The 20,654-nt window shown below is 32.2% G+C and overlaps 2 protein-coding genes across 15 annotated transcripts in view; one reads left to right on the plus strand and one right to left on the minus strand.

Moving 5' to 3' along the window:
* Window positions 1-16,959, plus strand: part of LOC117230149 (la-related protein 1) — a 30,585-nt gene extending 13,626 nt beyond the window's left edge. For 2 of the 11 annotated variants that reach the window (XM_033487320.1, XM_033487960.1), the window contains exons 2-17: window positions 286-359; window positions 561-614; window positions 1,008-1,176; window positions 1,283-1,387; window positions 1,456-1,610; window positions 1,828-1,946; window positions 2,023-2,212; window positions 2,574-3,131; window positions 3,450-3,607; window positions 3,922-4,147; window positions 4,217-4,384; window positions 4,478-4,731; window positions 4,820-4,980; window positions 5,227-5,481; window positions 5,718-5,851; window positions 5,937-16,239. In XM_033487320.1, coding sequence (XP_033343211.1) covers window positions 286-359; window positions 561-614; window positions 1,008-1,176; window positions 1,283-1,387; window positions 1,456-1,610; window positions 1,828-1,946; window positions 2,023-2,212; window positions 2,574-3,131; window positions 3,450-3,607; window positions 3,922-4,147; window positions 4,217-4,384; window positions 4,478-4,731; window positions 4,820-4,980; window positions 5,227-5,481; window positions 5,718-5,851; window positions 5,937-6,440 — 3,284 coding nt within the window. In that variant the 3' untranslated portion in view covers window positions 6,441-16,239. Of the gene's footprint in view, window positions 1-285; window positions 360-560; window positions 615-1,007; window positions 1,177-1,282; window positions 1,388-1,455; window positions 1,611-1,827; window positions 1,947-2,022; window positions 2,213-2,573; window positions 3,132-3,449; window positions 3,608-3,921; window positions 4,148-4,216; window positions 4,385-4,477; window positions 4,732-4,819; window positions 4,981-5,226; window positions 5,482-5,717; window positions 5,852-5,936; window positions 16,240-16,659 lie in introns of those variants that run through there. The other 9 variants (XR_004492736.1, XR_004492728.1, XR_004492734.1 and 6 more) reach the window with 9 other exon arrangements.
* Window positions 16,960-17,579: 620 nt separating this feature from the next.
* Window positions 17,580-20,654, minus strand: LOC117239457 (PBAN-type neuropeptides-like). 4 transcript variants are annotated; one of them, XM_033505285.1, is made up of 4 exons: window positions 20,382-20,654; window positions 18,369-20,136; window positions 17,868-17,921; window positions 17,580-17,774 (listed from the first exon to the last, which is right to left on the minus strand). In XM_033505285.1, the coding sequence occupies exons 2-4, from the start codon at window positions 18,751-18,753 to the stop codon at window positions 17,677-17,679; spliced, it is 537 nt and encodes a 178-aa protein (XP_033361176.1). In that variant the 5' UTR covers window positions 18,754-20,136; window positions 20,382-20,654; the 3' UTR covers window positions 17,580-17,676. The 4 variants fall into 4 exon arrangements, with proteins under 4 accessions (XP_033361176.1, XP_033361088.1, XP_033361003.1 ...); XM_033505197.1 differs by having other exon boundaries at window positions 17,580-17,921; window positions 18,369-18,605; window positions 18,974-20,136; window positions 20,382-20,640; XM_033505112.1 differs by having other exon boundaries at window positions 17,580-17,921; window positions 20,412-20,651.

Raw genomic sequence — 20,654 nt, forward strand, 5'->3', positions numbered from 1 at the left:
TTTCACGGACTTGTTGCTTAGTAACATTTTGCTTAAAAATCTAGAAATTACCTTGTTGATGATAATAGAACCCAATAAAAAGTGCCGTCTTTTTTGTTTAAATTCTTTGTGCACTTTCTTCGGGACACACGGTCGTAGATAAAAGGATTTATGAAGCACGTGTTCTGTAGATAATATAGGTCACGAAGTTACGAATAGATTATAAGTGACACGATAAGAATTAGTTTATGATTGAAAAGTTTGACGTTAGAAAATATTCTATTCTATTAAAATACTTTCTTGCAGAAAATGGCATCAACACTGGAAATCATCCGACTATTGTGACGGTGTCAAAGGATAGAAGAAAATTTAATCAAAAGGTATATGCAATGATTCCAATTGTATGGTAAAATAATAATAATGTTAATATTTTTAATAACATTAGTAATAATGTTTGATGGTAGTCGTTTAATATAGTAATTGTGTATAAAAATTTTCTTTTAATTAAAATATTCTTAAGATACCAATTTCTTATTATATTTTATTGGATACAACTAAAATCTAGTTTGTGACTTTAACAGGCGAGCGACTTCTCAGATATCGGCGATTGGCCAACTTTAGAAGCTTCAGGAGAGGTTAGTTAAAATTATTTGTCGTGTTTTTGGAATGCTTACGTTATCTTGTCAACGCAACTTTTTAACAAAATAATATTTAATCAACGCTACTATATTTCATCGTTTAATTTATCAATTAAACAAAATTTGTTAAAATTTACTTTAGTTATATTTGGGATTCTCAGTTATTGTTTTAAAAGTAAAAAAATGTACTATGCAAAAGCTAGAACTCATAGAATGTAATATCATGTATTTATCTATGAGCGTAAATATTTTGCTATAGTAAAATCGAATGTTATCTCATTGCGGACGTATTTCTTATCCGTGAAATCATTTGACATTCACACAATTATTTATTTCTTTAATATAATTTTCTTTGTACATGTCACTAACTAAAAAAATATTTTCCTTTAGAAGAAGACAGTTGTAACAGCACAGAAGCAAAATGGTGTGATTGAACAAAATAACTGCAGAGAAAGTAGCAGTAATGCTGTTGAAAGCAGAGGAAAAGAAAACAAAGAGCAGAACCATTGTCAGCATGATGATGAAGAACATTTGGATAGTAATGAAAAGAAAAAAAAAGGTAATAAGCACTGATTTATTTTCTTTGCTATGACATAAATGATAAAAGATGAGTGAAGAGTTATTTTTTAAGTTGAATCTTTAATATTCTTGTTTCACCTTTATAGTGAACAAGCAGAAATGGGTACCGTTGGAAATAGATATAGCAAAAAATCGGAGCAAAAGAGATCGGTCACCAAAGTACCATAATCAGAGGGAAAAGAGTGGAGAAGGTATTTAATAAATATTTCATGATATTCTAAGTATTGCATATTAAATTTAGAATTATATCTTTTAACAGAAGCAGATTCGTATAGAAATAGAGAGCATGATAGGCCAGCGTATATTACAAGAGGTGGACGAGGTGGGCGAAGTTACAGAGGAAGAGGAGGGCGTGGTGGACGAGGCTCTTATCGTGGTGGTTTCAGGCACAGACATGACCAAGTTTATATGCAGGTAGTTTTATGTTTACTATTTTCTTATTACCTACATTTCGTATATAACAAAAATAATAAATAATATAAATTATATTAATAATGATGATAAGCTAATGGGAATCTCTCAGAATATTCTTTGAAGAGTAGCGAAAGTAGACCTGATATTGAATGTTAATATAGAGATAAAGAAATTTAAATCTCTAAACAAATTATTTTCAATTGACACATTTTTTTAGATGCATAAATTTGGTCTTTTGGATCCTAATTATATGGTGGGTTACATGGGAACATTTTATTTTAGTAATTTCATGAACATAAATACATCGGCGCTTAAGGAAATTCTGAGGAATCAAATGTAAGTTTTATAAATTAGTGAAAAACAAAAACAATACACAATTCTTTTCTTTAATATGTAATTTATATTTTCACAGAGAATATTACTTCAGCGAAGAGAACCTTTTAAGGGATTTCTTTTTGCGTCGTAAAATGGACGCACAAGGCTTTTTACCTATTACTTTAATTGCTTCTTTTCATCGTGTACAAACGTTAACGACAGATGTTGGACTTGTTATTGAGGCGATTATGGAATCTGATAAATTAGAATTAGTGGATGGATTTAAGGTAATGTAAACGTATATTCATTATTCTAATAATGCACAAATCGAAATTCGAATCCAGCTACATCATTTTGTGTCTTTGGTGAAAGAATTGTGCTAGATAAAATGGAAGAGGATTCGCTGACACCATTCGAGCTTAATTTAAGTTCAATGAATGGAGTTTGAAAGTAGGCCTCCTCACAAATTCATCCCTGGAAAATATATTTTTTGCTGTATTGTAGCGATCAATTGAGATACGAGTTATCAGTTATTGTTGTCTTTTATGAAATATCAATTTTGAAATATTATTGCAGAATCTCTAAAATAATTTTCAAGACTAATGTTATTAATTTGTTATTAATGACTGTTATTTTTTTTTTTATTAGGTCAGAACGAAAATAGATCCTTTGAAGTGGCCTATCTTGGACGCGGCTGGAAATCCCGTATTCTTAGAACCGTCTAATACTTCGAATTCATCTCAAAACGAAGTAATACTCTCCTCCACGTCCGAATCCGATTTTTGCCCTGCTGCGAGACCTTTATCTACAATTCCTATTCCCCCAGTTCCGCGCGTTCTTCAATCCAACCATACTATCCCAACAATAGGAAGGCTTAGTGAATCAGAAAGTATATCCTCATTAATAGGCGACAGTTTAAATCCTGACGTACCGGAGTTCATACCAATTTCGAACGAACTGACAGACAAAAATAACGAATCTGTTGTATTCGATAATACAAGCGAATCGTTCAAGACAGAAAAACAATCAGTAGAAGTGAGAAGCATTCCAGTACTATCGAGTGACAATTCATTACTGCTCTCAAGAAACAAAGCTTCGAAACCGGGCGATAAAATGTCCACAACAGTCAAGTGTTCTAGTCCATCCTCCGTACCAGAAGTGCAAGTCAACGGAGAATCACAATCTGTCAATGATGTTTGGAAAGAGGTAATCTTTTTTTCGTGTATTATTAGTACCAACATTGAAATTAAATATTCGCGTTTTTTTAATCCACAGAAAAAACACTTCCACTTTTACAACTTATTCAAGATCTTAAATTGAACTGTACTTTTTTACCTAGAACTATAAAGAATGCAATGAATTTATAAAATGGTCTAATAGGATGTTGTGTTACCGATTAAGTAAATTAGAATATTTGCCCGAAACGTCATCGGTGTATAAAAATTGCGACACAAACTGTGGATCTATTTCAAACAAGTTATTACTATTAGTGATAAGTAATAACTGAGTTCATGAAAATGATAGGTAAGGCGAAGGGTGAAACCGTCACATAAGGAAAGAAACGAAGAAAAAGAGAAAATTGATAACGTTAAAAGCGAAGAAAGAGAGGAGTTAGACTTTCAATTTGACGAGGAACTTGATACGCCACCACCAACTGGCCGCCACAATGCATTTTCTGAATGGTTTGTTGCTATTTGTTTGACTTTCTTTTGATTATATTATGAATTTTATACATGCGTTCGTAACTTAAGAGTATATAGTATTCATAAAAAAATAGCAAAAAGTATTTATCTATTACAGCAAACTCCAGATTAGCATTTTAAAGCAAATTAAATATATTCTTAGAAAGAAATTATAAATAAAGTTCCTGATTTATTTTGAATTGTTAGTACGACATTATATTTTTATTTTACTGATTACTATATACTTCTAAACTATTGTGTCTTTTTCTCAGGTTACTCTGTATGTGTAAAAGTTAACATGTGATATATTGTAGGTCTGAAGACGATGAAGATTATGAATTGTCAGATAGAGATGTCAATAAACTTTTAATCTTTACACAAACGTCGGTGCCCATGTCGACGCGTATTCCGAAACACGAAGGTCATGATCGAACTGGTGACTGGACAACAAGAGTAAAAATGACCCAGGATCTCGAGCAAGCTATCAATGATGGATTATACTATTATGAAGAAGATTTATGGATGAAAGATGGTCAAAGGGTAAGTTTAAATCATTTTTTAGAATATTTCTCTGGTATACACAGGTTTGAGTTACTTCATTCCTTATAGTATGGATCTTCGTCGTCAATTGGAAGCTATAAAACTGTCAATGTGATTAGTCAAGAAGATTTTGAAAAAATGGCTCCTAAAGCGCCTAAAAAAGCTAATCCGGAAGTTCCACCTCCACCACCATCCGCAATAGAAGATATGGAAGTGTCTCGTTCGCTTCCAACGCAGGTACTTTTTCATTTCATATTTATTTAATCTCATTAATTATATTAATTTTGTTCACTTCACATTTTACATTTAATGTAATTATTGTATCCATAGATGTCAATAACTACAGATGGTCAAGAGAGAAGAGATCGTCGTATAGATAGAAGTCGTTGGAATGATAAATCGAGAAGGGATAGTAGAAGAGGAGTGGTTCCTCGTTTCTTCGCGGTAGTAAAGGACGAACCTTCGGTAGATCCTAGGACACCGCGAAAAAGAAAAACACGACATAGCAATAATCCCCCTGTTGAACATCACGTTGGCTGGATTATGGACGTTCGGGAGCATCGACCGCGTACATATTCTACGGGGTAAATTTACATCGCCAACAAGTTGTATAACAAGCGAAAAAAGTTTAATAACAATTTAATAACTTTACATTTTTATTGTATTGTACAGAAGTAGCACAGGAACAAGTCCAAATGAAGGTTACCTTGCGAGTAGTTACGGAAGTGCACCACAATCATTACCAATATTTCATCACCCGAGTCATGCTCTTCTAAAAGAAAATGGTTTTACGCAGCAGGTCTATCACAAGTATCATTCACGTTGCTTAAAAGGTGAATATAAATTTTCGTTTTTTAAATTATTTCTTATGATTCATGAAATGGCATTATCTAAATTAGTACTATAGACGATTAATATTTTTCATATAAGTAAACATAGTGATGAATTATTTTATTTTTGTCTTCTTTTCCCGACTGAGGGATATCATGAAGAGAAAAGAGGATCTGAAAATATCTTAGTGTACATAAATTATAATTCCTTTGGGTACACAAATTTTCATCGTATTTATATTATTTCAGAACGTAAGAGACTTGGAATTGGCCAATCTCAAGAAATGAACACACTTTTCCGTTTTTGGTCATTCTTCTTGCGGGAAAATTTCAATCGTACTATGTACGAAGAATTCAGGACTGTAGCCAAAGAAGATGCCTCTGAGGGTTACCGATATGGTTTAGAATGCCTTTTTAGATTTTATAGTTACGGTTTGGAAAAGAGATTTAGACATCACCTGTATAAAGATTTCCAAGTCGAAACGATACAAGATTACGAAAGTGGTTAGTGTATTTCTTTCTAAAACATCCAACTTGATGCACATTATAGGTTGTTTAGTTATAACATTTATTGTTAACTAGACGGTGAGGGTGTGCTAAAGTAAATGAAATGTTCAGTTGGTACCATAAGATCAATTTGTCTTGTGTGCGGTACTTAACGTAGCAACAAGCATTAATTAAATTAAAAACCATTGTTTAGTTTGAATACAATGTGCTAATATTTTATTTTCCCTTTGTAGGTCAACTGTATGGATTAGAAAAATTTTGGGCGTTCTTAAAGTATTATAAACGCTCTGATCAACTTCAAGTAGATCTTAAATTACAGGAGTATTTGTCTAAATTCAAGAGTATCGAAGACTTTAGAGTGGTCGAGGTAAATGTTCTATCTAAACATAAAAGATAACACATTTCATTAAATAACATTCCTAATTATGTTAATGTTCTTAATAATGTTACAGCCTCAAATAAATGAAATGCTGCAAGCATTTGCTGCAAACTCACGATCTCAGGCCGCGAAGAGACGAAACAGAAGTGTGTCCGAAAGTGCAGGTGACGGTGATGCTTCACCTACCAACAGAGTTCGTCGACTATCTGGTGGTTCCAGTACCGTAACGTTGCCAACTTCAAATTCTGAACATAATTCCGTCGCGCAAAAGTCTCGTGTGGACTCAGTGAATCTTTCGCAGTTTCGTAACAGAGCCGATTCGTTTGGATCTGGACGATTAGGCCATCCTAGAAGACGGAACGACGCTGGTCCCTCTTTCTCGAATATTCAACGAGATTTAAGTAAACAACAACAGCAATCACGAAGCAAGCAAAATTCCGGCTCATGTACGAAAGCTCAAGAAGTGAGTGGCAAATCTCAAAACGTCATAAGGGATCGTTTCCTGGCGATCTCTAAGACCGAGCAGACGAAGTCGGCCACAATCAAGACGGATAGCACGTCGATTTCTCAAAAATGAGATCAGCTTGAAAATTGATGGGTAAGTGCATAAGCACTTACTCGATTTGCTAAATTGGATAAGTGCATCGCTCCTGGGATAGGGATAATACTTATTCTAAGAAAAGGGAAAATCTCGTTTGAAAAAGTAATAGAGAAGTTATGCATTGTGTTAGAATCACATAAAAAAAATGAGCATAAGACTCTTTGTATACAAAACGATGAATCTATAAAAGTGTATCTCTCTGACGTTGGGGATCGTTAGAGAACAATAGTGAAACACACTGTAAGTGAAGGTGAAAGAATTCTTCGTTCATGAGAGAAGTTCAGCAAGCTATTTTTAAGGTAGTTCATTAAGGTTGTATTTACGAATATATATATTCGGCTATTTTTGCTTATATTAAACAAAACCCTGTTCGGTTCATCCGCTAGGATACTTTCGCTAAAAATCCTAGCAGGAAAAAAGAGAAGAACCGCCCGCGGAATGAACGAACACATGAAGAATCCAGGCACGATAGCATGTACATACATTTCATATTGCCGATAAATTCGTGTTCGTTTAAAACATTTATCCGAGCTAACTGTTTCATTTGAAGAAATTGGGTTACAGGTCTCTTACGTGTATAATGTATAGATTTATTACGGCATTACTATCGTTCTTCGCAAAACTTACAATTGAGAAAATATTTTCCTTTGTTTTATCATCGAACAATCATTGCTTTCGCATCCATGGAAGGAAATGATTGAAAGATCGAATTGTACGATACGAAAAAACAGAAAATTGAAACTCCAGTTTAATGGATGATCGCACAGTATAAATATTTCAGTAGTCACCAGTATAAATTTTTTAACAATTCTCAAATTTAGACATGTTTCTTCATACTTTATTGATATGAAGAAATCAACTAGATTCTAAATTAATATGTACAATTGGCGAATATGTCTTATCTCGTTGTAAGTTACTTTTAATATCATTACATAAAAGTCATCGCTTTGAAAAGATAATGAAGTGTATATCGTTTCTTCATTAAGATTTATTCAAAATTTGAATTGTGTCGGTAGCAATTGGAGGATATTATAAATTGGTTGCAAAACGCATACAATTTTTATGGTCTATGTATATTTCTGTTTTTTTAAATTTTGTAAAACATCACATACATCTATATTCTATTATTTATCATTTTAGATAGAGAATTATCTTACCATGAATGTTGTGTAATTTGCGCAAGATACTAAATTAATTACGAATGGAAAAGTTCCAAAGATTTGGCTTCATTTAGATAAATTTTTTTTTAGCAAATCGTAGTACGTTATTAGCTATATAGTAACACTGACTAAACTCTTAAACAATTTTAATACCTAATGAATTGAACCAACTATTGAATCAAACAGCAAAGAGAAAAATGAGGTTGTGTAAAATCATAGTAAATGCGATATTGACACATGGAACAATTCGTAGCCGCTGCACAATGAAATATTTTATATATAGAAGCTTATAAAGTCGTTTCTTTACAAATATGCATTTAAATCTGTTAATATTTGATAATGTTATGTGGAAAGTTTAATACTATAAAAAAGAGAAAGTGTAGTGGCAACAGTAGTATCATAGACAATGATGATAAACATTAATATCATTAATAATATCGATTCTAAATAGATATTATTTTATCTTTCATTATCAGTAATTAAGATTCAGTTCTATTGCTACTCTTCTTATAATTTTTGGGCTAATATAAAATTCCAAATCAAATTTTGTTTTTAAATAAATTTCAGCTTGTTCTAAAGTTCAATTTCTAATACCACTAATATTTTTATATAAAATTAGAAATTGAAAATAACGTAATAACTAGAAGGTTCATCCTCAGGTGTTTGTTATATTGCATATGTTGTCTTTTTGCTATTTATAGGAATGAAACTATGATTCTATTGTCATTTAACTGTTTTGAACCCCTTTGCATTCCTAATGAACAATCAATCTTTTATAGTTACTGACCAATAACTATCTATTTGTAGAAATGTATGATTACTCTGATGTAGAATTACTCATCCGTGTAACGCAGAATTGATACAGTCATTAATTGGTTCTTTAATTCTATGAAGATTTCATCTGATCGGTTGTCTCGGACACATGAAGGAGTTTTCTTTCTTGTTAACCTGATTAACCTATTACGGACTAAACAGTCAAATAATGTATAAAAAGATTCGTATAAACGCAGCATTATTGAAAAACGTAAATAAAAAAACGTACACATTGTTTTGTCAAATTACAAAAATGTATTAGAATAATAGATACTTTGCAAGAAGCCTCATCTTTAAAAAAATCAAGTTGAAAAGTCTATCAAGTGCACATGCACTTAATTAATTTTCGATTGAATAAGGATTATAAAACCAGGCAGAAGTTTACATGCTGAAATAAATAAAATATATAGAATAAAATTGTTGTCTTTGAAGCCTCGTTTACAAGAAAAACAAATTTGAAATAACGGTCGTTAGCTATATGGGGTTCAATTTGGGGTTAGCTGAGTGCATGTGTACGCATTGAATTTTCAAACTCGGTTTTTTAAAAAAAGAAAAGCGTAAGCAAACAGATTTTACTTCTTGTCTATTTAATAAGTCTCATTGATTTATTTTTACATACTGAATAACCTTTAATTCACTATATTATTTTGAAACATTAAGTATATACATTTAACGCCAACTTGTATACTATATACAATATTACGCGCTAAAAAAATAGGATACGTAGAAATTATAGTTCAGTGATGATGTAGAAACAGATTAGTTGGACTGGATGAAGTTTTGAGGTTAAGTAAAATTATTCTTCAAATTTGGCGTTCTAGTGAAGCAAATTACAACGTTATTATAACAAAACATCAATGGATTCAGATCAATGTTATTAAGGAGAACAAACACAAATTGAAAATTTAATGCACGAGTGAAAACATGTATGTACACACAATACGAATGGCTGGTTCATTCTATACGCAGCGTTTCAATTTTTCGTCGACGCGCTTTATGTATTGTCGTTTAGTAGCGAAAAAGTTGAGAAGTCAACATTAATTAAACTTGCATACAAGTGCCTGGAGACACTGCAAATCTGTTCTCATCTTTTAATATACTAGTCACACACTGACATCAGTCAATGCATCGCGAATATGTTTTCACAAAAATAATGATCGTAGTTACAAAGGAAGAGATCTTTTTCTTTCTTCTTATTTTAGATATCGCACTTGTATCGTACAATTTCATACTTGTAAAATTATGATAACTGAAGAAAAACTGCACCGCAGAACGATTGCTTGAATCTTTTGTAACAAAAGTGTAACATTTCCTGTTGAACATTCCTCTGTGTTACTCGTGTCTCGCATGTGAAATCGAATCATCTTCGTTTACAGCGCTTATACTTCATAAATTCATCTGTCATGAAACAAATGTCAGTATGTACTAATTTTCAAGCTGGAGCATTTTTTCATCCTTAAAGACTATTTCAAGAAGATTTCTTCTTTCTAACGTTCCTATATATTCATGGAAATTCCACAAAAGATAACAAGGCTTATTTCCGAACAGTTGCAAAGTGTTTTATATTTTTTTATGTTTCGCATTTTCCTTTTTTTTCTCTTTGTCTTTTATTTCTTATATATACTGGCTTTATATGGTTTTACTTTTGTGCAGTGTTTTCTGGATTAATGTAATGTTTTTTTGGTGTAGAGTGAACAAGACAGAGTTTCGTATCAGGAAAACGTAGTGGGGATGGAGCAAGGATAAAAATGTTACACTGATCTAAGGAACATTGTACATTCGAGAAGTTCAGTTAGGGTTTCAAACAGAATAAAATAGCGTCCGCTTAAAATTGGAATAACCAGAGTTGATACGTATATAAATATATTTCTTCTCTACTCCTAAGAGTAAAAATCGACATACGTCGATTTCTCAAACAAAAGTGCATTGAAAAGTTCATAAAACCTCACACAATCATAAAAATTTAGGATATAGGATACGCGAATTTTCGTTATTGATCGAAATTGAAAATTCGTTATTGCCATATCCACGAATATATCAATACCAAATCCCTGCCATTCACAGATCAACTCTGGCTGAATAAACACTATCTATACTAACATTTAGTGGAAAAGAGAGATACTCGGGTTTTCCTAGAAATATACCTCCCTCGATAACTGGCCAAATAAAATCCAACTCATGACCAGTTAACGACACACGACTGTATACGTTGTTCGTGCGACAAACAATGTTTACTAATAACCAGACAAATTGTTATATAAGTACATAAAAAAGAACTCGAAATGTCCAAGTAGTTAGCAACAGTTTAATTAGAGACACGATATCGGGCTGTCCAAAGTGGTGGAATATCCTACGAAATTTCTTTCTTTTTTTCAGTGGCCTTAAAAGAAATCTGATTGTGCCTGAAGTTAATGGGTTACATCGAACTTCATCCGAGTTTACTTTAGCCGGACGCCACCGAGGAAATTTCATCTGTCGATTTTGAATGCATGAACTAAGGAATTAATTCAATTTTTCATTCATCGTGTGAAATTTTCTCAAATTATCGGAAGCTTAAGAAAAGTAGGGAGAGATCATTTATACGTAAAGTGTATAAGATGTTTTATAGTAGAACTAATCAACGATTACTCTTCGTAAAGTAATTCTTTTAAAAAAAAAAGGAAGCATATTTGCTTCTTTGACTTTGTTCTCGGAGAGACAATAGATTTCGTAACTATTTCTGATAATTGGTGATTTTTACATGTGTTCATAAGTTTCATCAGTGATTCCGTGATAATATTATTTATGAGGTGTTGCTTTGTGCGATAAGTCAAACGTTCCATGCAAGTTGTTTCAATTGTTTAAAATCCGAAAATTGTACCTATTGAAAAAGCTCATTTAAGTGAATATAACAGACGTATATTTTTTAAAAATATTAGACCCAAGGACCGTTTATAAATTCATTTGTAAATTATTTGACACGTTACAAATTATAAGTGTGATTTTTCATCTACGCTGAAAAACATTTATACGAAGCAGGTTATTTTTATCAAGACTGTTGGTACAATCTTTCAAACAATAATATTAAACTAATGTAAAGTGTGAAATAGGGTTAATGCTCCCTATGTTCTCTATGTACTTTCTGTTTCTTCCTCTCATCGTCTTCCTTTTGTATCTTTGCCAGATCTGAATTTCAACTGAAAGCTGAACCTTACCAACTGCTATGTTACAATTTGTTTTTCAATTATTTATGATTTTCTCATCAAGTCAGTGAGCTTCAGATCAGCTATTTAGTTGGCAGTATATTTAATCGAATATTTGTTGGCTCTTTAACTGAATTATAGTTAGACAATTTTTATAGAATTGTACAGGTTATGATTAATTGCGTGTCGATTCTTGAAAAACCTAACCTCATACTAATTACGAAGAAAGGACGATACCTGTCTTTAGGTGATCATTCTAGAGTTCCTACGTCCGTTCGAATGACTTTTGTGCTTGCAATGAGCATTTGACACGTGCTCAAGTCCAAGATGTTGTATTATTCTTTGTAACAGTGTTGCATGATTTGACAAGTAAAAATTTAGGTATTTTTTTAGTAGTGTTTTGAGGAAATGTGTTACAGATAATTGTATGTCCTTTTTTGTATTTATTAAAAAATACAAAAATTATATATGTCCCTACGTAGTTTTAGGTCAATCGTATGAATATTTTCTACGTTGCATTTAAGAGATACCATTATTTTTACATAGTCTAACTATTTTTAATAATTTTCTTGAAAAACATTCTTCGAAATAAATCGGTCGAAACCTAACAACCCCGTAAATTGTACATCACGTGTCTACTTAGAATTTTTTATAATATTTACACATACGTTTGCAATAACGAGATTATTCAGTCTTTTTTTTTTACAATTTCGAGTAATTACGAAATGTTTTCTTATTTATTTTAAATCACGCGTCACTATCATATAAGGTACATCACGGATATCAAGCTATTTTTATATATAAGAAATACAAATTCAATTTTTTAACCAGCCACTTTCTATGCTTCTATGTCACTTGATATGTATTCCTGCTCTTTTTTTCTTTTTCAAAGTGTTTCGTGAGTCAGTATTTTATAACTCACTCAATATACACATTTTGACTTGGTTTTCTGTAATTCGTACTTAAAACATATACAAATTAAGACACGCGTTAGAAGTTTCTGAATTTATCTTCAAGTAATTCCACGCTCCTTTGTCTAATCTATGTTTTCGTTGCAGAAAATGAAGCGATACTTTTCTCGTGAAACTAAATATTCGAAAGCTCAATAGTTTATCTTAAGGTTTTTCGCTCGCAGGTCCTTGCCATTTTACAAACATTTTCATTCTCCCTATATAAGATTACAGAATTCAAAATACCTGTATTAATAAAATTGACAATTTTTTAAAAAGTAATTCGTTAATAGGTCATAATGAAACGTATAAAATAAAATCGATAAAACGATCAACTTATAAAGGTATTAACAATAAGGAAAGCGAGTACGATGAAAACGAAAGGAAACAAAGATAACGTAAAAGATGTTACATACGGCAATTTCGAACGGACGAAGATCGATTAGCACAAAGCAACAGAGACAAAGAGAATAAACGCGAAAACGAATACTAGAAAGAAAAATATGGTGCCAGGAACTAAGTTGTAGACGAACGAAGGGAACTTCATAATTAAATAGTGAATATCTTATGTACATAGAACGTGTTCGTAGTCTATTTTGCCATTTCGTATACAACGGCGTAGGATTAAACTAAAACTAGTTTCTAAGCGAGTGATTCAACTTAAACTAAAAAAGAGCGTATCGCTATAATAAAAAAAAAAGATATGACTGTAGGCTTAATCGAATTTAGATTAGGAGTAACGATAACTGTCGCTAGGATTCGATCGTCGTTCTTTTTCAACTTCATTCTCCTTTGTCGTAATTGGTTTTTCAATTAATCTTGTGCATGTATATATATATATACACATGTTTTTTGTTATTTTTGTGTTATTGTTTAGTTGTTTTAATGTTTAAGTACGATCGTGAAGTAAAAAAGAGATTATATGTATGCATTTGCACGATGACTGGACGTAATCTGTTATGACGTTCTTGTGAAATTTGGGAATTTATCTCTCTTTATCTTTGAAGTGATCACGTTTCAGTGGCTATAACATATGAAGGATACTTTTCTATTGACACTTCACTTTTTACCAGCTAATAGTATATATACATAATAAAGAATGATCTTATTTAATCTTTCAGAGTCTATTTTATGAACTCTTCATTACTTAAATTTTGTTTGTTTCTGAAAAAGTAATCGGCTATATCGATTCTATTAGTAAAAAAACCACATCGACTGTTTTCTGTTATAAATACAAAATTTAGGTCCGGATCATTATCAGAGGATCTAACTTAGCTTTATTGAAACTTTATCTGCGATTAATTTCTAAGAAGTTGAATACAACGAAACTGAGTGAATTCCACCGTTAACGAAAATAAGTCAGTACAACTAGTTGAAAGGTATATCAATTTTTCCAATGAGTATCTGGAAGAAAGCTATGTTTCTTTGAACGAACGACGATCTTGTAGAATACTGTAAATAATTTTTACCAGAAGTCCTTGGAGTCACGTCAGTAGACGGATGTCCTGTTGTAAACAGCTGAAGAAAATGCACTACATTGCAAATTCTTGTATTGTTACTTATATGCGTACATATATATTCTATATATATATGTAAATTACACAGTTATACACAGGATACATAATTTAGAAAAGATAAGGACAAGTGAGGGTTGAAAAGAAGGAAAACTGCTTTCTCAAACGTATCTTTTTCATGGGAAAATTAATTCTTGCTTTGTTTCACTTTTTTCCCTTTTCTTCTTGTATCTTGATCTCTTAATTAATTCTTGTATTTATGTATGTATGTATAGTATATTTATACTCATCTTTTCTTTTAAGTCCGTTTCGTTTGTTTAGCTGTAATGGATTGAAGAAAAAAGTTATTAAAACAAAAAAAAGATTGTGTTAGTATATGATATTTACGTATAATGATATATTTAGGATTAGAAGACTAAAATTTTGTTTTCTTCGGATTTTTCTCTAGGATCGATCGTGAAAATTAATCTTTGGTATATTGACGACGTTTGCAGTTATTGTAACTGGTCTTTGGAACGATCGAACGAAGTTTCATGAAACGTTTCGGGAAAAAATTCCGTTCTGAATTTTAAACTAACGAGAGATCGATTTTTCTCGATTAAATCTTCTTTCTGTTGTTTCATCTTATCAAGTGGATAAAACCACTTGAAAATTTTTTCGAACGGAATACGTTTCTTTAAATGTAATTTATATCCAAAATCCAATTTGTGATTTTGATCGATTCTAATTTTGTATATTGTAATTAATTCGGCGAACATTTTCGCTCAATAACTGTTGCAATTTGTCTTAAAATTCCTTGGGACGATATGAAAACGATAAGAAGGAGAACACTGACGATTGACAAATCATTAATTGTGCGATGATCGATATATCATTCGAGAGAGGATTGATTATTCAATAAACTGTAAATGAATTTTAATTATTTATAATCGATAAATCATTCACTAGAATATCGATCGTGCGATAATCGATAAACCATTTCCTAGAGAATTTGCTATGCAATAACCTATGGATCATTTCGTAAGGAATTAATGGAAATTAAAGTACGAAGCAAAGTGACTTAAAAATCATACATTCAGAATATCTAAAATAAATATGAGTGTAATGAATTGGGAAAAGGGGTATGTCAGCATTTTAATCCTCGTGTTACTAACTTTAATTATCAATCGATTATTATTACGCCAGAAGCTTCCGATCAACGACTATCTCTTTAAAACGAGCGGAAAAAACTAGGTAAAACATTTTAACAATTTTTACACTACCATACATGATTAGATGACACGAAAAATAGATATAAAGTAACAATAATTAGAATCGACTGAAAGCAATAGAGGAAAATAATACCCTAGATTAAAAGAATACACTGATCAAGAATTTTATTCGAATTTTGTAAGAAACATGCATAGAAACGAACTGATAGATTCCTTCGAAGACTATAACTATGGTAACCTACTATTATACTCTAAATAAAAGGGGGAAAGTGAATTATTAAAAGGAAAAAAAAACAGAATATTTAATTTGAGAAAGGTCGACGGTATTTACTCGTAACGACGAGTTAACTTGGAGAACGTGCAAAAATGTGAGAAATTAGAAAACTTATAAAATAGAATCATAAATCGATTGAAAAGATCGATTGTGCTCTCCGTTTGGCGGCCTCGTGAAAATAACCGATTTATTTTTTCAGATTTATTAACCATACTGATGCATACATATGGCGTAGATTACGTTTTCTTACAATCCGAGCTATGACGATGATTTTGCATAACATTACCAATTTCAGATCCCATTAAAACGAAAACTGTTGATCATGTAAATACGATATACATTCATAGCGTACGAATATTATTATTATTATAAAAAATAGAAGAAACGAGACGAACACGTGTGCGTTCACGTAATATGTGTATGATAGAAGATCGTATGCGTGTGAACGAATGAGAGGAAGATAGAGAAAGTAAAATGAAAAAAAATATAGACATATATTATATATATACAAACATATAATTTACATATTGTAGTTGTAATACGCCTAGAGATATTTAAGTAAGGATGTTATACGTGATGAAACGAGCTGTCGTGTGAACGATTTGTGAATCTTGTATGCGTAGAAAGATTGTAACATTTATGAGTGCAGTAAATAATAATAATAATAAAAAAAGGAAAAAAACCGAATTGCAAACAATATTGTATTTTTTCTTCATTCCATAATGCATATCTCGTATAATTTAGAATCTTTTTAGGTTAAAATAAATTTCACAGATAATAAACAATAAATTTATTATTTTGAATACCTTTTTTTCGGTGAAGTGGAAATTTTATTTTACAATAATAACTTTTCACAACAATAAAGTTAAGAAGTTTTAAAGAATGACATAAAATTCGTATCCTGGTTTTTATAAAATTACAAGCATGAATTTTCGACTTTGCTATCTTTCTCAGGTTGAAATAACCTAAAAATTACTAGAAGTATTAATATCTATCAACGAACAGAAGAAGTTTTTCCATTGAACTATTTCTTGAATTAAAGCAGGAAGAAAGGAGATAGCCAAAATAGGATCGTTTCAATTTTTTCACAGAGAGGAACCATGAGTGCAACGAGATAGGGTTAAATTTCTGGCTGCGGTGAAAGAAAGAGGAAGGAGGCAAAGGGAGGAGCGTAACTACGCGTGTAATTCCTCGACCGGAACTACCGTGGGCCATGTGGCAGCGTAGACTGCGGTCGTAACCATAAAGCTTGGAAACACATCCAACAGATACAAGTTAACCTTCTGCCTCTCCTTGCTCAAGTAACCATTTACTATCAGAACGGACAGGAATAACAACCACGGTTTTAGCGACTCTATTCTTTTAATTACATGATATTTTAAAATTTGAAAATATGTTGTCTTTCATTTTTTGTTTATCTTTTATCACAATGTAGAAATTGTTATATTTGCAAATAGTAAAATAATTGGAATTTAAGAATTATTATAATCATATTTAACAAATTTTCTTATTTTTAAAAGTATTTCGTAGTAATAATAATTATACCAAGGTTTAAAAAATATGTATCTATCTTTTGAGGTGGGATATTGATGATATGAAAGTCGAAATGAAAATAAAAATTTTATAGCTACGACACATCTTGTTTCTTTTGATCCTAATTATAGTATATTTGCGATATTTGACAGATTATTTCTTTGCAGTAAACTTCCGATGATTTATTTTTATACCGACAATTAGATTTAAAAATAAAATAAATATCTTTGTGCTTTTGACTCTTGACATTGTCAGGTTCTTTTTCCGACGGGAACGAAAAGAATTTACTGAATTAAAGTAGAACAATGCTAACAATCCCTTTATTATAACAGAAGTGAATGCGTATACTAGCCCATTACCTCAAGCCTAACCTAACTTCTAATCAATTACATGGAAAACTAACCTTCATTTCACAAAGAAACGAGAAAGAATAATAATAAAAACTAATGAAACAGGAAAAATATCGAGCATTCCTCGATTATAATACAAATAAATACAAGTCCTTTATTTTCTTAAATATGATCTTAATTACACTATATCATTAGCTATTAATCATCCAGCAGGTCGAACCAGTCTTAAAAGCGTGCATCATCGAAGTTCTGTCTAGGTTTATCAATTATATTGTGCAATTGACGTCCAAGCCTCGGAGTTGGTATCCAAGGTACTTTACGTCCTAAACGTGGTGCAAACAAAGGTGGGAAAATTTGTTCCTCCGCGTACAACTCTTCCTGATCATTTGGAAACCCGTATGAGAAATATTCTTCGCCTGATTCTCTCCCCAAACGGGGTGTGAACTGCTTTACTTGACGCCTATCTGTTCCTGAAAACAAATTTTATTCAAAAACTCAATGATCGAAATATCAAATATAGATCGATGTTCTTTGCCATTTTTTACAAGAAAAAATACACATCTTTCGATTCTTTCAAATCATACAGTTAATCTGTTTGTTATTGTTTAAATCTTGGAAACAAAATTAGAGAAATATAGATTTGCAAAAGCATGAATATTCTATTCAGAGAAAAGATATTTAAGTTAGGTATTCAAGTTGCATCACTTCTATAGAAAATAGTGTGATATATTCCATTATCAAATTAGTAAAAAATTTGATTCCATAATAATATGATATTACCGTGAATTATATAAAATAGAAAGCTACTATTTTTATCTTTTTTTTTTGGAAAAAAACAATCACAAAAATACACTAAAAATACGAAGAGAAATTCATGAAACTATAAAAAACGTATTTCAAGCATAATAAATATATACCTGGAATCGTGATGATGGCCCAACGTGACCCATCGAGCGCGTTGGCCAGAGTTTCAATGTCAAAATCGAGCTCCGGTTTTCTGTCCGTCCTGCGTCGTCGCCCCAATCGTGGGCCAAACCACATACCGCTGGTAATATCCTGCGAGGTACGTTTGATGCACTTGCCGTCGCTGCACGAGCCAAACTCGTTGCTCGGTGCTCTGTCATTGCTCGTGCTACTCGAGGAATCTCTACCTTCTATTTGAAAGAGTATAACACGTACAAATAACGATACATGTGGAAATGGAAAAATAATAACACGTATGTATATGTAGTTTCTCGGTCTTTGACCTAGCTTCCTTAATATCTCTTCGAAATGCATCACGAGAGAGACTGATTCAAACATTTTATCACAAGTTTCACATCTTATAAAAAATTGTTCACTTATAAAAAATTGAAATGGTTGAAAAGTTGGAAGAATGTACCTCTTCTAACTGGTAATCAAAATACAAAAACTTTTGCAAGAAAGGAATAATTGTTTCCTAAATCATCCTGAATTTTTCGTTATATTACACCGTCAGAGGGTTGTTAAACTTCCTGTATAATTCACAATCGGTAGAACGTACCGTATTCTCCGGAAGCGCAGGACACCAAATAGACCACACATAGCAGTACGCAAATTGCCATGGTCATAAGGCGGTTGAAAGACAGAAACGCAACGGAACCGATCATCGCTTCGTTTGAGGGCACGTTATCGCGGAACGTTGTCGGCGAATGATGTCGATACGGTGTTCAGTCGCTGGTTTTATAGGGGTGCAAGCTACCTTACACTACTCTATTTTTCCTTTCTCTTTTCTTTTTCATCCAATTGTCGCTTCCATGGAGTAAACCTTATTTTTCTTCTCCCTTTCCTTGACAGTATCGATTTCATTTGAAATAAAGTTCAACTGAAAAAACCCACCCCCAACCGAGGCCAATCCTGACGTCCCACGAAGCGATTCATCTCAATTTCAATCGAGATCTACGCTCCTCCATACTTAATGAGGATCGTGGATACGTCCTGGGAGAACCTTTGCAACCACCCCCATATCGTTTCTTTCGCTTTCTCATCGTTGTTTATCTCTTTTCCTCTTCCTATCCTCACTTTCATTCTTTGTCGTCACCGCAAGACGGAAATGTTCGTACGGATAGATTCATTGACTCTACCGGGATTTGTAACAGGTTTAACACAATCTCCGAAGCTGTACCTCTCTCTTTATTGTTTCCTTCTTCTGTTTTTCTCTCTGTTCTAACGGAAATAGGATAGTAACTTTAATGGATCAATTGTGGACAGTGGAAAAAATCTTACGTGGATGATGAGTGTATGTAGAGAATAAGTTGTTGAATTCTCATTTATTTGAAATTAAATTATTTAGAATTTCATTTGTTTGTTGTCCATAGCAATAGATTTCTCCATTAGAAAAACCTATCTTAAAAACATTTCTTGAAACTTTCCTTAAAAATCTATCACTACTTGTATGTAGTTACTTATTAGAAGTTATGAATTATTAGATAATCGATACAGAAGGCTAATAATTCACATATAAGATACAGTAGGATTACCTAAATGGCGGCAACCTCTTATAGAATGATTGAATTGATAATTCTATTAAATTGACAAGTGATAAGTTTTAGGTTATATACTTTTACTTTTCCTTTAACAAATCCATGTCCAATAGGATAATCTAGGCTAGTATACTGTAAAATCCTCTTAATTTGAACTTCCTCCTGTGCTTTACTGAGGTAATTTCTGTGTAAAAGAATTTTTATATTAGCATTGGTAACCTATAACCTGTAAAATTTCGCTAATGTCATTTGTTCAGCTGCGAACGTTCAATCAATCTTGAATTCCAATAAAATCTCAATAAAATTAGAATGAATTAAATCCATCCTAATAGAAAACGATTCCTATATAATTAATGATTTAACAGAATTCAAATATAGACAAATGCACGTCGAATGATTTGCAAATATAGAACATTTGTAAAATGTCACCTATCAGATCGGAAAATGTCAGCATAGTACCTTGGCGTTTTCCCTGTCGCTTGTAACAGATCGAACTTGGCACCCCAGGCGATCAGTCGGACAATCTGTTCTCGATTAAGTCTGTCAATTAACCAATTCAATTTCGGGACGAATGAGACCGAGGAGCATGGAGAGGAGATCGGGCATCGTTCGTATAAAAGCTCGACTGTGCGTCTGGCTATCGACACATTTATCGGTTGGTCGTCTTGGAAGCACGCAGTTTAATTTACGGTAAAAGCGTAG

Source organism: Bombus vosnesenskii, unplaced genomic scaffold (genome assembly GCF_011952255.1).
Source record: "Bombus vosnesenskii isolate JDL3184/JDL3185 unplaced genomic scaffold, Bvos_JDL3184-5_v1.1 scf7180000013262, whole genome shotgun sequence".
Lineage (NCBI taxonomy): Eukaryota > Metazoa > Arthropoda > Insecta > Hymenoptera > Apidae > Bombus > Bombus vosnesenskii.

What these genes read in the sequence shown, in the direction of transcription:
- LOC117239457 (XM_033505112.1), bottom strand. Translation starts at nt 18,753, where the DNA reads ATGTTTGAATCAGTCTCTCTCGTGATGCATTTCGAAGAGATATTAAGG. An exon ending in GGCCATCATCACGATTCCAG is followed by an intron (nt 17,922 to 18,368) that starts GTATATATTTAT and finishes ATTTGTTTTCAG; the next exon opens with GAACAGATAGGCGTCAAGTA.